Genomic DNA, 15,942 nt, shown 5'->3' on the forward strand with positions numbered 1-15,942 from the left:
CGAAGAGATGGATTTCAAGTTTTGGTAATTTTTTCATAAAGTCTCATAAGTTGATCAACATGGAATTAGCATTGAAGTAGAATACTTTGCTGACTCGCATACAAGGAAAAGAAGGAAGACCCAAGTCAAACAAAGTTTGATTTTCAAGTACAATTAATGAAATCAAAACTTGGTTGGGTTCAACTATTGAAGGTGACAACTACTTCTGTGTAAACACAACACGAACAAGCTTTGGAGCTTAACCACAACCACAAATCAAACATTCCAATGAGAGGCTTAAGTGAGTGTAGTCAACAATTAGCCTTAGACGAACCAATTGCTCGACGACGAAGAACTGGAGCTTAAGAATATTTTTATCATCAAGTTCTTAAATTTGTATATGTTAGGTTCTGCTGTGGTTTCATCTATTTACCTTTGCAAGTATTGTGTAATAGGTGTTCGTTGGTTAGATTAGAATTTGTGATTTTACGCGGACTGTTTAGGGGACAGGTCCTTAGGTTATTGTAACCGTTAAAGGGCTCTTGATGTAGTAAAGACTTTGGTAAATCATATAAAAGATAGGTCCTGGTTTTTTACTTCCTTGAGTAAGGAGTTTTCCATGTGAAAGTTCTTGTGTTGATTTGCATTTCGCTGCATTACCTTCTTACATGAATCCTCTAAGAATCAAACTTTTAGAGTGCATAGGAGTAACCCAATCCCAACAATAACAACAACAACAACAACATACCCAGTGAAATCCCACAATGTGGGGTCTAAGGAGAGTAAAGTGTATGCAGACCTTGAAAGGTAGGGAGGTTGTTTCCGAAAGGCTCTCGGCTCAAGAGAAAGCATGGCAAAAAAGGTCAGATAAGGACAAGCAATTCAAAGCTGTATGAAATAAAAATAACGAAAATGAAAAAGTCATGATAAAGCAATATGAAAAAAGCCCGATCCTAACAAATACTGACTAATTTAAATAAATATCCCGATAATTCATAACTTAGAAATGTGTTCATTTAAATTCGACCAAATATATTTAAAAATTATAATTAAATAGTCAAAACTTATAGAAGGTATATAATGATATACATTATGATATTTTGCCAAATGAAATGGCAAAATACAATCAACGTAATTTGAAAATCTTTTTTGACTTCTAAAACACATATTCTACTCTGTTTGTAATTCAAGAAACTTGACTAATTAAGTAAGATTATGAAAGGGCCAAAATTGGGTATCAACAATCATGTTGCTTCAATCTAATAGGTTGAAATAGAGTTTGTCCTCAGCACAACTCTCTCCTTTTACTACTGTAAATAGGGATCCTCATAATTTAGGAAAGACACCAGAAATCAAACAAGAAGCAAGAGGGAGCGTGTGCATCAAACGCCGGAGATTTCTCTACAAGTCACAAGCATTCAAGCATTTCTTTGTAAGTTTCAATTACTCAAAGATCAAGAATGAAAACAAATCCAATATTGAGGAGTTCAAGATCAAAGTTACTTGCTCATGAAATAATTACTGTTCGTGGCGGCTTTCAAAGCGTTTATGACGAAGAAATCAAATTCAGATTCATGGTCAAAAGTACAATTCTAGATCAAGCTTTAATCCCTTAAATTAAGATTCAAGTCAAGATTAAGCTCAAAGTTCCTTGAATTTATTTTAGGAAAGAAGAATCAAGTAACTCATTGAGACTGTAACATTTACCATGTTTAAAATAAAATACTCTCTTTCTCTCAATTTATGTGATACAATCCGGATTTCGAGAGTCAAATAAGAAAATCTTTTTCCGCAATTTATTCGTATGTCCTTGAAATATTTTAAATTATTAATTATTGTGACTTATAGTACTTTTTATGTAGTTTCTTAATATATAAATTCTTTTTCTACTCCACCTTCTCCTTCGGGAAGTTAGATTAGTTAGAGGACTTCCTTCGGCTCTGAGAGCTAGGATCTAAGAAATTGGTGGGAAATCAAGAAAGTGAAAATCCCACTGTTAGAACAAATCCCAGATTTCACATGATACTTGTATCAATTTGATTTATTTCGTACCTTTCATTCAATGAGAAAATGGGTCAAATTCTACAATATCAAACCTATGGGACTTAAGGAATGATATGAAAAAAAGAGAGGGCAAAATTTTCATACTATTAAATAAGTATGAAGTAGAAGAAAGCAGATTCAACTTAAAGATTGGATGTCCGAATTCACAGTCAAAATAAAAAAGGTTGACTCTCGAAATCTATTACACAAAAAATTGGGACGGAGTAAGTACTATATTTTTTAAAAGTATTTTTTAGTGTTAGAATTTTTTATTTTATTTTTATTTTTTATTTTTTATTTTTTATGGGAATTCTATTTTCAACATTAGGTAGGTAAAACAGGTATAGTATAGCGTTAAACGGAGAGGCAGAAAAGTGAACCAAACCATTTCCAGGAAGAACCTCTTTACGTAAAGCGTCCGCGTTCACAGCTGTGCTATACGTATGTTGCACGTCTATATATTATTTACACACAGGAAGATAAGCCTTTACATAAGATAAAAATTCTTAAATCCACCCAATAACGCGTCATTGGTTTCTGTATATTTTCATTGCCTCCTATAAAATCTCTCCCATAAACCTCTTTCATTGTTCCTTCCCTTCCACCAGAATATATTAGTGATAATAAAGAAAGAGAAATGGGTATTCACAAGGCTAAGGCATTGTTAGATGATCTGATTGAGAAAGCAGGAGGTTGTGCCATTGTTGATGGTGGATTCGCCACGCAACTCGAGAAGCATGGAGCTTCCATTAATGATCCTCTCTGGAGTGCTCTTTGCTTGATTAAAGATCCTGATCTTGTCAAACGGGTACGTGAAAATGCATCTCATTTTATGTTCACATTCGCAGGCCACTACAAGAAAAAATATATTTGGCAACAAAATTATATTTTTGTTGCCATAGATAGATTATTGTTGCAAAAAGTACTTTTGGCAACAATTTTTTTTTTCGTTGCACAGACTTTTCCCAACGGACATGCACCAACTTTTTTTTTTGTTGCCAAAAGTATTTTTTACAACAATAATCAATACTATAGCAACAAAATTAAATTCTTTGGCAACAAAAAAGTTCTTTGCCAACAATAAAACTATGTTATTGCCAAATATTAAATTTTTTGTTGCCATTTATATACTTTCTTGTAGTGGGCGAAGGATCTCGTGATCTTGCTTATAACTTAATAAGATCTAGTAGGCGTTTGGCCATAGATTCATTCACTTTATTTGGAATTTATGGAGTTGGAGTTGAATATGGAATTCTGTTTGATTATAGGTTTTGCAAGAATATTTGGAATAATGTTCATTACTTTTCAAATGTGAAATACAACTTCAGAAGTGAAAAATGAGTTAAAAAACAGGTTATAAGTTGTTTTTCATGAAATACAACTTCAAGTTGGATTTGAAATTTTAATGGCGGAACACTTATTTTCAAATAAACTGAAAATTATTCTGGAAAGAAGTTAATAGCTTTTGTAGCCAAACGAGTTCCTAATTGCTTAAAATTTAGCCATATGTCTAGCTGTGAAGTTGAATGTGCTGTATTTGTGTAGGTACATTTGGAATATCTGGAAGCTGCTGCAGATATACTAGTGACTTCATCCTATCAGGTACATATATGGGTAAAGATCACATTTATTAAGGGTGTGTTTGGTACGACGAAAATGTTTTTCTCGGAAAATAGGAAATTTTCCTATTCATTTTCTTGTTTTTGTTACGTAAGTTAAAAAATGTCATTTTAAGAGCATTTGCATATATTCAAAGCAAAACACTGTGAGGTTTTTAAATTTGCAGTGCAACTTCTGATGGTGGGGATATGGGGTGGAGGTGGGATAGGTGGAGGGGTAGGCGAGATGGGGGCGGGGGTAGGGGGTGGTAAGTGGGGTTGGGGTAGGTGGGGTGGGTAAGTGGGATAGGCAGTGGCGGAGCCACACTATGCCGAGGGTGTTCATCCGAACCTCCTTGGCGGAAAAAAACACTGTTTTTACAAGGTTAAAATTATTTTTTATGTATATATAGTAGATGTTTAACCCCCTTCTTCATATGTTTACTTTTTTATATTTTGAACTCCTCGACGGAAATCGTAGCTCCGCCACTGGGGATAGGCAGGTAGGGAGTGGGTGGATAGTATAGGGTGGGTTGGAGATGCGTTGGTGTGTTTTTTATTGACCAAGAAAAGGTTTTTTCTTCAAATTTCTAGGAAAATATTGTCTCCTATTTTGAGGAAAACATTATCCAAAACAAGGAAAAATAGGGAAAAAGTTCCGTCATACCAAACAAACCCTAAATCAGTAAAATCTGAATGCTGATTTTGAAAGAATTTATTGTTACTGGCCACTATTCCAGGATTCATATCTAGGGGATTGTCGATTGAAGAAGCAGAATCGTTGTTAGAGAAAAGTGTGAAGTTAGCAGTTGAAGCCAGGGATAAGTTTTGGAATGCTGTGAAAAGAAATCCCAGAAAGAGCTATAACAGGGCTCTGGTTGCAGCCTCCATTGGAAGCTATGGAGCTTATATTGCTGATGGTTCAGAGTACAGGTACACATTTATGACCTTGTTACAAACTGCCAAAAAAACAAAAAAATGAATAAATTTGATTACCTTTAATGAATGCTAGAAGTAGAGTTTGAGGTTGTGAATTTTGTTCCTCCCAGTGGAAATTATGGACCACATGTAAGTCTGGATAAGCTTAAGGATTTCCATCGACGTAGACTGCAAGTTCTTGTGGATGCAGGACCAGATGTACTCGCTTTTGAGACCATTCCCAACAAATTAGAAGCTCAGGTATTGTCTTGCATTAGTTCCCAGTATTTACATCACCACTTTCTGGGATATCTGTTTCTTGATTAAGAGCAGAAAACCTTCATCTAATTGACAACTTCAGATAATTTGTTGGTGTTGGCTAGTCATAAGTACAGAACCTGCTCGTTTTACATCTACTATTTTTTCCTGCAAAATAACAATCTGTTTGAAACCTAGACCTATTTAAACTGCTTATACAGTAGAACACTGGCATTAACAGTTTCTTAGCCATTTTTTTTTTATTATTCAAACATGTATCCCCTCTATAATTCTTAATAACATAGCTAAGAGCTCCAAGGTTCTTCGTATAATTGAAATAAAGGCGGAAATCCAGGCACAAATCAGAAAATGACAAATCCTCTATGTTTCTTAAATTGCCTTTTAGAACTACAAATGGTTTTCACCTGTACAATTTAGACATGACATAATTTGTGGTTAAACGTTCCGAGTTTGACCTTATTTGGTAGTATTCGCCATGGCTTACTGGGTTCGGAGATTGGTTCATTGAAATTTTCCGTATGAAATTGATGGTTCAGGCATGTGTGGAGCTGCTTGAAGAAGAAAATGTACAAATTCCTTCTTGGATATGTTTCAGTTCAGTGGATGGTGAGAATGCGCCTTCAGGAGAAAGCTTCAAGGATTGCCTTGATGTAATTAATAAAAGTGACAAAGTTAGTGCAGTAGGAATTAATTGCGCCCCTCCTCATTTTATTCAGACTCTCATCCAGAAACTTAAGGAGGTAATCATTCTCATTTGTTAAAACAAACAATCTTTATGAGATCTAACATAGTATAGAGAACTAGAACTTCGAAATTAGGCTCATCATTTCTGATCTAGTTCGATTTCACAGTTGACGACGAAGGCAATAATTGTATATCCCAATAGTGGTGAGATATGGGATGGCATATCAAAAAGATGGACGGTAACATATTCTGATCTCATGCCTAGATTGTACTTTTTGCATGAATCTCTAGGTCTACACTCATAACACTATTAGATAATTTTATTTGCAGCCATCGAAATGCTTTGACAACGAGAAGTTTGAGCTGTTTGCACCGATATGGCGTGACGCTGGTGCTAAACTCATCGGTGGTTGTTGCCGAACAACACCATCCACTATTCAAGCTATTTCAAAGGCCCTAAAGGAAAGATCCGGATTCGACACAACTTTCTAACTGCCCCTTCATCAATAGATCAGAAAGTAGTTATTCTTTGTGGAACAAATTGTTGTGATACGTATCTTCATTTATGTCATAGGAAAAGAGCTAGAACTTCTTGTTAGGGGTGGAGGAAAAGGTGATATTAAGGGGTGAGCGGGAATAAATAGGTAGCAAACGGAGCAGAGAGTAGTTATATCAAGTACCTCTTGGTATGACATTTTGGCACTAGCTTTGACTCTCCCAGTACTGATGCTATTTGTCCAGAAATTGCATATTTGTAATATCTGTGCACCCCGATAGGCAATTTAGCAATTTGACTTGACCAAAAAAGCTTTTCTTTTTCATTTTTTTTTTTTTGGTCAAACTGAAATTTTATTTAACCAAGTAACAAGTTTATACACAGCTAGCTCATTTTTTCACTCTAGACCCAGTCCCTATGGCTTTCCTATGCTACACTATCACAAGATAATACAAAGTTGATAGCTTATACAGGATAACTTTGCAAACTATCTAATAGCCTATTCCATTTACAAATTCATTGTCCTTTTATATGTAATTGCCAGATGATGTCTCTAATAATCTGAACACTAGGTCTGCATTTGACTTGAAATCTTCTTGCATTCCTCTCTACCCATAGCTGATAGACAGTTGCTGCTAAAATGAATCCCAATATGCTTGCTCTAGGTCTGTGACCAATAAAACTTAATGTAATCCATAGATTAAACTACACCATTGATTAAAAAACAAAAAACTCTGTGAGGTACTGAGACTCAAAGCTAGAGGGAATATTATGGTTCCTAATTTCTGCATCGTCAAGAAATGCTCCCAAATATGGAAAAATAACATTTAAAAGAACAAAGAGAGCTACCAAATTAATCAAGAACGCGGAGTACACTATTGCTTCTAATTGAGCCTGTGCATTGGTGAGGCTTGCTTGTAATCAGTTCGAAGGAAGTGAATGGCATGAATTCATGAAAGAACATTCTTTAGGATCATCCGAGATGCTTCCTGAGCCCAGAAATTCAATAGCTATAGCTTAGCTCAAAGTGTAAAAATAAATCAGTAACAGAAACAACGATTAACAATGCGGAAAATCGTTGAAACCAGCCAAGAAAAATTGTTCCAAGCCTATTCTACTTTTCTTGGAAATAGAATTTGATGTGTAAATATCTTGCGAGTCTTTTGGAGAAAAAGAGGAAAAGAAGAAGTTTCTGCACTTTTTCATGTTCACTTATTAACGCTGAAAGCAGCGTCTCTTTTCTTTCAAATAGTGGAAGAGAAAATCTAACTAAATTCTCCACACATTTACGTTGATAATTGCAGGGTTAACATAAACGTGGGCTAGTAATTCATTTTGGGCTACTGAATCTGTCCCACACCCATCCAAACAGATCCTTTGATTTCATAGTCTTACCTAGCATGTTTGAACAAGCCAATCAGAGAATTTAATCATTTGAATTTTTTCAAGTCTGCTTACTTTCAAGTTGCATGATCTCTTTTCCACTTGTTCTTTCATTTGTAAAACTTCTTTAAGTAATTTTAAAAGTGAAATACATAAGTCGTACCAAGTAGTTGTTCGGAAAAATTGTTTACATATTAAAACTTTAAGTTGCTTTTAAATATAGTACTCCCGCTATCTCAATTAATGAGTTACATTTTGAATTTCGAGAGTCAACCTGTTAATTTTGATCATGTATTTTGACAAAGAATTATTAAGTTTTTTGCCATAAAATTTAAATATTTGGAGATTACGTAAAACATATTATAAGTCATAATAATTGACAATTCAAAACATTTAAAAGACATATGAAAAATTGTGGTCAAAGAAAATTTATTTAAATCTCGAAATTCAAAAAGTGCCACGTAAATTGAGACGAAGGAAACGTGTATGCTAATTTTTTAGTTTTTAACTTTAAATTCATTTACTTTTAATTATTTTTTTCCTTTTTCTTCTTCCTTCTTTCTCTATTCCGTCTAATTCTTTACCTTCACCCTACCTCTTCCTTCTCCTTTCCAAACTATTGCAGACAAATACGCCCTCCGAGCCATACAAAGTTGCCATTTTATATACGGAAAAGGCTCAAATATGCCATCCAACTATCGGAAATGGCTCATTTATGCCACTCGTCAATAGTTTGGCTCATTTATGCCATCGAACTATAAAGAAATGACTCATTTATGCCATCGAACTATAGGAAATGGGTTCATTTATGCCACTCATCAATAGTTTGACTCATATTTATGCCATCGCCCGTTAATAAAAATGACTCATCCATGCCATATTTCATTAAAGTTGATTTTACAATATCATATATGACACGTGGCCTCCAACTAGATTATGGTTGTGAGTGGGTAAGGTGTATGGGTCGGATTTTTTATTAATTTGGTATTTAAAATCGGTTCGGTTTAATTGAACGATGTAGACCTCTAATTGGAGGCCACGTGTCATATCTGGTATTATAAAACCGGCATTAATAAAAAATGGCATGGATGAGTCATTTTGGTAACGAGCGATGGCATAAATGAGTCAAAATATTGATGAGTGGATAAATGAGCCATTCCTATAGTTCGATGGCATAAATGAGCCATTTCCTATAGTTCGATGGCATAAATGAGCCAAACTATTGACGAGTGGCATAAATGAACCATTTCCGATAGTTGGATGGCATATTTGAGCCTTTTCCGTTTTATATATAAGTGTTCCTTTTCTTTTCAATTATTTCCTTTTTCTCTTTTGTTCATCGCATCGAGTCTTCTCTCTAACCTTCCCACAAACTTGACCAATTGTTTTCGTCTGATCGGAAACAAGGAGCCTAGTTGGAAAAGTTTCTGACAACTAAAACAATCAATTCATTCTTCTCTCTTTTCATGTACAATTAATTAATTTATAAAAATACAAGAAGGGGAGAATAGATCGACAAATGGAGAATTTTCGGCTGACAAAGTAGCTGATATTATTTAGCAACAAATCAAATCGAAAACGGCAATTTTATTGCGATTGAAATGACACTGCGGCATGCGAAACTTAACAATGGCAAACCTTTTAATATGATTTTGAAAATTAACTTACATATGAAAAAAAATATATATAAAAGAAAACATAAAAATTATTGAAAAAATAATCTCCTAAACGAAGGCTCTTTTAGTTAATACATTTTGGATGCTATTGTGTTTTTACGTTGTAGGAGAGAGAAGTTATCCATATATGAAAGATTTATGTTTTTCTTTTAAAAAAAATAAAAATTAATTATGATAAAATGCAAATAAAATAAAAAATTCATGTCAAATCACAATAAGCCTACCAAAAATATCTTCAACAACAGATAACAAATCAAATCCCTTCTTCCCAGTTTCTCTTTTGAAGTACACAATTAATTAAAAACATATTTTAAAAGTAGAATTCCTATATCCTACATCATGGAAGCACCAGTGTTCTTAAGCCTGAAAATTTCCCCGTTGAACTGAAAGAGGAGGGGCGGGAGGGGATCACAAATATGGTAGCAATGAACAAGAAGGATGTAAGGAGAAAGAAAATGTAACGAGAAAAAATAAAAGAAAAGGAAAAATAAAAAAGGAAAAGATGAGAAAAGAAAAAACAAAAAACAAAGAGGACCCACATATAATTAAATGAAATTAAATACTATATAATCCAATCTATATATATATATATATATATATAAAAGCTTATATAGATAATTCTATGTGTCATTTTTTCTATGACTTCCATTGACATTTATCTTTTTTCTCTCTTTTTTTTTTTTGAATTTTTATGAGTTTTTTCTACATAAAAAATCAAGTAGATAATTTTAAAAAGGTCTCACAAAAATGAATGCACCTACAGCTAAACTTTAGTACATCCGTTAAGATTAGCGAAGAATTGAAACACATTAAACAAAATGGAAGATGAAAAGACTAAAGCGTTTCAATTTCTAAAACGGTTTACTTTTAGCAGTTCGAACAAAAAGGTTGCAGTATCCTTTTCTTGTCATATCAGTAATAGTGCCCCAGTCCTAATGTTAATTCAGCTCTAGAGGTAATATTTTCTCCCATGTTATTTTTGTTTTCGTTTTCTTTGTGATTAAATTAATATTTTTCTTTTTATTATTTGTATCGTAATTGACATTTGATGTATTCATGAAGCTAAGTCATGAGTAAAAGAATTACTAAGCGATGCATAATTGCCTTCTCTTGGCTTTTTCATCACCCACGTCCTGTCAAAACAATTTCTTTCACCCACGTCCTGTCAAAACAATTTCTTTCTCCTTTTCTTGTTTGTCATCTCTATTTCATTTCTATTCTGACATCTTTATACATTTACATCAATCATGTTTAATAAGAGTAACCAAAATAATCTCAGGGACACCCGCCCACCACTTCCTAAAATCTAAGACTCAAAATTTAAGTGAAACATAAGACTTTGAAAAACGAAAACTTGTTCCTGAATTGAGCTATATATACGGTATATATTTTCTGTCAAGGGATTCGTAAACAACCTGATAATTTTATTGCTTTGATGCTTGACTCGGATCGATGTTGAATTATATATCCGTATGTTTATTTTCTTACATAAAATAGTCACTTCTAAAATCTTCTTGATTACGACTCTTTTTATTATGCTTATAGATCCTTCTTATTTTCCTCTTCTTCCTTCCCTCATCACAGGTAAAATTCTTCTTTTATTCTTCAATATTTTTTATATTTTCCTTGAATTTTTGTTTCGGTTTTTCCTACTAAACGCCCAAAGTAAATCTCCTCTCTCTGATTTTGTTATTTTCTTATCTTTCTCATGATTGGTAGGCGTTAAAAAAATATAAATAGTAAATGAGATTGATAACGATGAAGGCAAAATAGACATTGCATAGGATATGAGGAAAAAAATGTCAATTCTTCAAAATTGGGAAAGGTATTTGATTTTATAGCAAAAATTAGAGAGGAAAAATGATTTTTACCTAGAATTTAAGGAATCTTTTTTTTTTCTTTTTGGATAAATCTAATTATCTAAGGACCAAGTCTTGGGTGATAAAATGTCAGAGAAATTTTCTTTTAAAAGAAAGTGGTAATAATAATAAAACGGTTTAACACTTAAAAATGGATATTTTAAAGCATTTTCAAATATAATAATTTAGTTTGTAAAGCTAATGAGACTTTCTATGACCACGCAAAGCGCGGTTAGATTTACTAATTGGAAAGTAATTCATGTACTAGTTTAGTTTGCATTTAATAGTGTTTTCTTCTCGACACAAGTTTGGAAATTAAAATACTTTCTTCACCACATCATTTTCGGGGGCATTAATTTTACTTAGAACAAGATAAGGAGGCACATGCATTAGGTCAGTTGTAAAATTTCAATGGGTCAATTATTTTCCGGATAATTACTGTTATAGCCCGTACTTTGTACGTTTCGATATTTCAAAGTCGTCGTGGAAAGTTAAGGGCGAGACGATTTTCAAAAATTATTTTAATGTGTAAGTCGTTATAAATATTATTTATGACTATTATTAGTATGGAAATATTGTGAAAGGTTAAGGGCAAGAAGAGAAATTCGCAAAATGGGCGTGGAAATAATGCGGAAGGTTAGGGACAAAATGGTAATATTGAGGGGGGGGAAAGCAGCAAGGCAAAACTAGAATTTTACACAAGTTCATGAAAATTCCAAAACAAGGGGCCATATTGGCCATGTGACAAAAATAAAGAAAAAGATGACTAAGAAGTCATCCTTAAAAAGGAAAAGAAAATTCTAGAAAAAAAAAAGAGGAAAAAAGAAAGAAAATCTAGAGAGGGCATGTGCCCCCACATGACTAAGAGAATTATATATATGTGGGAGTTGTCATCTTTTATTCAAGAAAAAAAAGGAAGAACAAAACAAGAGAAGAGAGAAAGAAGAGAAAGAAGGCCTCACGGCCAAGAAGAGAAAGAGAAAAAAAATTCTTGGAGCCTTATTCTTTGGTCCAAAAATTCCTTTCTTCTTGAATTACTACTAAGCTTGGGACCCTCTTTAACATGGCATAATTTTTGTGGCAAGAAAGTACTTTAGTGGCAAGTGGAGGTTTTGGGAAAAAGGTAAGAATTTCATGTTCTTATTATGTTATGGAAGATTATATATGTTATAGTATGTAGAGATGAATGAAAAGTATGGAAAACTTGTGTGTTGAGAATATGGAAGTTTGCATGATGGTGCATATATATGCATGTGGCCGTATGGCATTATGTTGATGGAGAAGGATGATCAAATTTTGTTTGTTATGTTAATTGTGTTGTTGTGGTCTTGTAATGTAAATGGAAGGATACTAGTTCAAGTTAGTATGAAAATTTGGTTGTCAAGTTGTTCTAGGAAATCTTGTGATTTTATTATAATTTATGTAATTGTGGGAATGGAATTGTAAGGTGCAAATTGTTGTTGTTGTTGATGAAGTTGGAAGATGGAAATATGTTATGAATAAGTATGCTAAAGATTAGAAGCTTTGGGTGAATTATGACTTTGACGGGAAGTTTGTATATTTTGTATATCTTGTGAATATTTCGTGGAGATGATATGAAATGATTTAGAATGGTATTGGAATGATCTTGATTAGTAAATGAATATGAGAATGTGGGTATTGAGTTGGAAATATGAAGTTAGAGTGAAAGCTATTACACTATGTTGGAAAGAAAACTAGTTATGCTATATTGTGTTTCGTAATGATTGTTTGTGTTGTTGGGTTGTTGTTGTTGATTTGTTGGCCGAGTTCCATTCTCGGATTTTCTGTGGTATTGTTGGCTCGAGATAGAATCTCGGGGATGCTATGTGTATAGGGGGAAATGTCGCCGGAATTTCGGTAGACAAACATGAATTTAAGTTGAAATCTTGGAAGCTACAACTCGCAATTGGTAAACATGACCATTTGTAGATTTTGGAGAAAACGGGATTCGAATTTGGAGGAGCTTAAGAAGCGGAACAGGTATGTAAGGCTTACCCTTTCTTTCTCTTGGCATGTCTTAGATATATTAGGCTTGAATTTGGACCTCGGGGACAACTCTACTCTTCGGAATCCACGTCCGAAATTGCCCTTTTTCTTTCAAAAGTAGAATTGAATTAATTATGTCGCTAATGGTTGGAAAAATTGTCTAAACACCCAGAACTTGAACCAATGGGACCCGACTATCTTAAAACTATCATGAATGATATTATGAAGTGTAAAATACGTAAATTGGGTATGCGACATCATTTGACCCAAAGTGGGCCCGCAATCCCCGAGACCTATGTATATTGTTTTATTTGCCTCACTTCCGTGCGATAAATAATGAGAACCTTTGGCTAATGTTCCGAGTTTGTTATAAATATTTGGTAACTCGTATATAAGTATTCCGGGTTGGACTATTCTCGATATAAACGCTTCGTACGTATGATCCGATTTGAATATTTTGATATAAGCATTCCGATGTAAGTATTTCGATATAAGTATTCCGATATAAGCATCCTATTCGATATATGTATGTTCCGACATAAGTATTCCGATCAAGTATTCCTAAGATAAGCAATCCCGTATGATAACTCCGATACGAGTATTCTCGATATGGGTGTCTACGTAGGTCTTACGTTCTTCATGTACGATCTCGGATCGCTTAAAAAAGTCCGAAGAGGTTTCTCGTATTTTAAAATGCTCATAACATTCCGATACTAACTCGAAAGAACCCGAAACTTGTTCTCGAATCTCCGATGTCGTGTCGAAGATACCTATCCACCGAGTCCGGATTTATGTGCATATGGTTTCTCACGACTGCGCCGTGTAAGGCTCAACGACGTATCGTTCACCGGCCCCGGGGTAGATCTCGTTATCGTGCGTATGCGTTCGTGTATGTATCTCTGCTCACCGCGTCCCGGCCGGGTTCCGTTATCGTGCTCTTCCTTCAGCATTGTTCACCGCGTCCCTCATAGGCGGGCCGGGCTCTTGTTTATGCATATGATATTATGATCCGATGATGTGGGGACGGTGGCCAGGATGGCATATGATCTGTCTGTTCACCGCGTCCCGTACTAGAGGGCCGGGTTCTGTTACCGCGTCCCTCACTGGAGGGCCGGGATCTGTTATCAGTATATGCTTATGATGATATATGATCTGTTATGCATAATCTATGGTCTGAAAACAAACATTTTGATATTCTGGACACTCTGATGACGATTATGTAAGTCGGACTTCTGCATCTCTGATTTTGATGAGGCTCTGCCTATTATGCCTCCATACTTTCGATTTTGATTACGAACCGTCCGATATATCTCTCGTACATCCGGCTCTCGTTCACGGATCCGTGCTCGTATACCCCTCGTACGTCCGACTCGATTACGAACCGTCCGACACGCGGGGCCCGTACGTCGACTCCGATTACGGGTATGTTCGACATAGTTCGGCACGTTAGATAGTTCGGTCCGATATATGACCTCGTCCGAGCTTTCTCGTACGTTCGCTCTCCGTTCGACGTGTGACATCACCGTGCGCTTCCGTATTTTCCGTACCTCTTCGGACATGCGATCCGTAATTGTAAAATAAGCATTTTAGTACCGTCGACTTACTTACCCTCCGTACTCCTTCCGATATATGAGACAGTATGGGTCGGTTTATGTAACCGAGAAAGGCGTACGGCATTTTGACTAATGTACTAATCTTTTAGTCCCGTTTGTTTCGTTATGGTTCTCCGTCGTATTGCATGCCTTACATGCTCGCATTTTCCGTGACCCTCGTCTTCTGGGGTCGCGTTTCATGCCGCGTGTACTCCCGAATGAGCCGAAGTCATTATAGAAGATGTTCCGGCGAGAGATGGCAAGCTCCATCTTCCCCTCGAGGCCGCCGAGTCGAGTTTGTCCGTTATGATTTACGGATCCGTGTTAGAGACTTGCGGTACGAGCGTCGTGGGTGTTGTTTGTCGATCGTAAGCGGCTCCCCTCCGATACGTCATATGTGGTTGGTTTTGTTTGACTATTAATTTATGTAATTTGAAAGCAACGAAAGGAATTATTTCTAAAAGTTATATTTTGCATTTTGTCTTTATTTGAAAAAAAAAATTATGTACGTAATAAGAGTCTGTGGGTTCGCTCGGCTCCGGATGTGGGGTCGGGTGCCCATCACACCCTAATAAGGTTAGGGTGTGACAATTACAAAGTACTCCCCCTATCCCAATTTATGTAGAACACTATTCTTGTTACACCTCGTAGTTGAACGTTGAGTTCCGTAGGCGTCAACTTCTTAATTGTGAACACTAGAGTGATATGCGCCTATTTTATGGCTATAAGGGTTTACGATCATGTATGAGAAGTATTGGAAGGATATCTTTTGGAACATGACGAGTTTTGAGACAAGCAAAAGCCCAGAGTGAAGTTCATGAAGTCCGCCCAACACAACAAACCGCTCCTCAATAGGACATTGGGGTAAGGAGATATGGACGTTACAAGTTGTGATGGCAGGCTAGGAAAATAGCCTGCGCGAACGTGCCAAGGAGTGGTGCGAACGCGCAGGAGGCCAAGGGCCAACTTAGCGCGAATGCGCCACCACGGGGCGCGAACGTGCTGAGCAAATTTTATGCTCGGGCCAGGGATGAAGATTATATGATCTGAGTATATATATATATATATATGTGTGTGTGTGTGTGTGTGTGTGTGTGTGTGTGTGTGTGTGACATTTGGAGACGATATGGTGTAAATTAGTTCATACGTTACTTGATGAAAAGCCCTCGTAACCGTAAGCTAAGGTGGGGCCCACATGCCGGAATTTTATAAAGGACATATGAATAATTATAAGAGTAGTACATGGGAAGTTGAGAAAGTCTTAATAAGGGCCCTTAAGCCAAATGTGGGCATAAGCCCTCCAAAAGGATGATTTAAGGATACGTTTCGGATATCCGATCGAAAGAGGCGAAAACGCCATGATACATTTGGAATTTGGAATCACACCAAACATTAAAGTTGTAGATAATTGAATTATATTTCCAACCA

The 15,942-nt window shown here is 35.6% G+C and overlaps 1 protein-coding gene across 1 annotated transcript; it reads left to right on the forward strand.

Moving 5' to 3' along the window:
* The first annotated feature begins 2,497 nt into the window (after positions 1-2,497).
* On the forward strand, positions 2,498-6,397 carry LOC132042684 (homocysteine S-methyltransferase 1). Its single transcript, XM_059433210.1, has 7 exons — positions 2,498-2,830; positions 3,568-3,623; positions 4,347-4,553; positions 4,670-4,799; positions 5,354-5,557; positions 5,669-5,740; positions 5,832-6,397. Exons 1-7 carry the CDS (start codon positions 2,660-2,662, stop codon positions 5,991-5,993), a joined length of 1,002 nt encoding a protein of 333 aa, XP_059289193.1. The 5' UTR covers positions 2,498-2,659; the 3' UTR covers positions 5,994-6,397.
* The last annotated feature ends 9,545 nt before the right edge of the window (positions 6,398-15,942 follow it).

Source organism: Lycium ferocissimum, unplaced genomic scaffold, assembly GCF_029784015.1.
Source record: "Lycium ferocissimum isolate CSIRO_LF1 unplaced genomic scaffold, AGI_CSIRO_Lferr_CH_V1 ctg17072, whole genome shotgun sequence".
In the NCBI taxonomy this organism is placed as follows: domain Eukaryota; kingdom Viridiplantae; phylum Streptophyta; class Magnoliopsida; order Solanales; family Solanaceae; genus Lycium; species Lycium ferocissimum.

What these genes read in the sequence shown, in the direction of transcription:
- LOC132042684 (XM_059433210.1), top strand. Translation starts at nt 2,660, where the DNA reads ATGGGTATTCACAAGGCTAAGGCATTGTTAGATGATCTGATTGAGAAA. An exon ending in CTAGTGACTTCATCCTATCA is followed by an intron (nt 3,624 to 4,346) that starts GGTACATATATG and finishes TTTATTGTTACT; the next exon opens with GGCCACTATTCCAGGATTCA. An exon ending in GCATATCAAAAAGATGGACG is followed by an intron (nt 5,741 to 5,831) that starts GTAACATATTCT and finishes TTTTATTTGCAG; the next exon opens with CCATCGAAATGCTTTGACAA.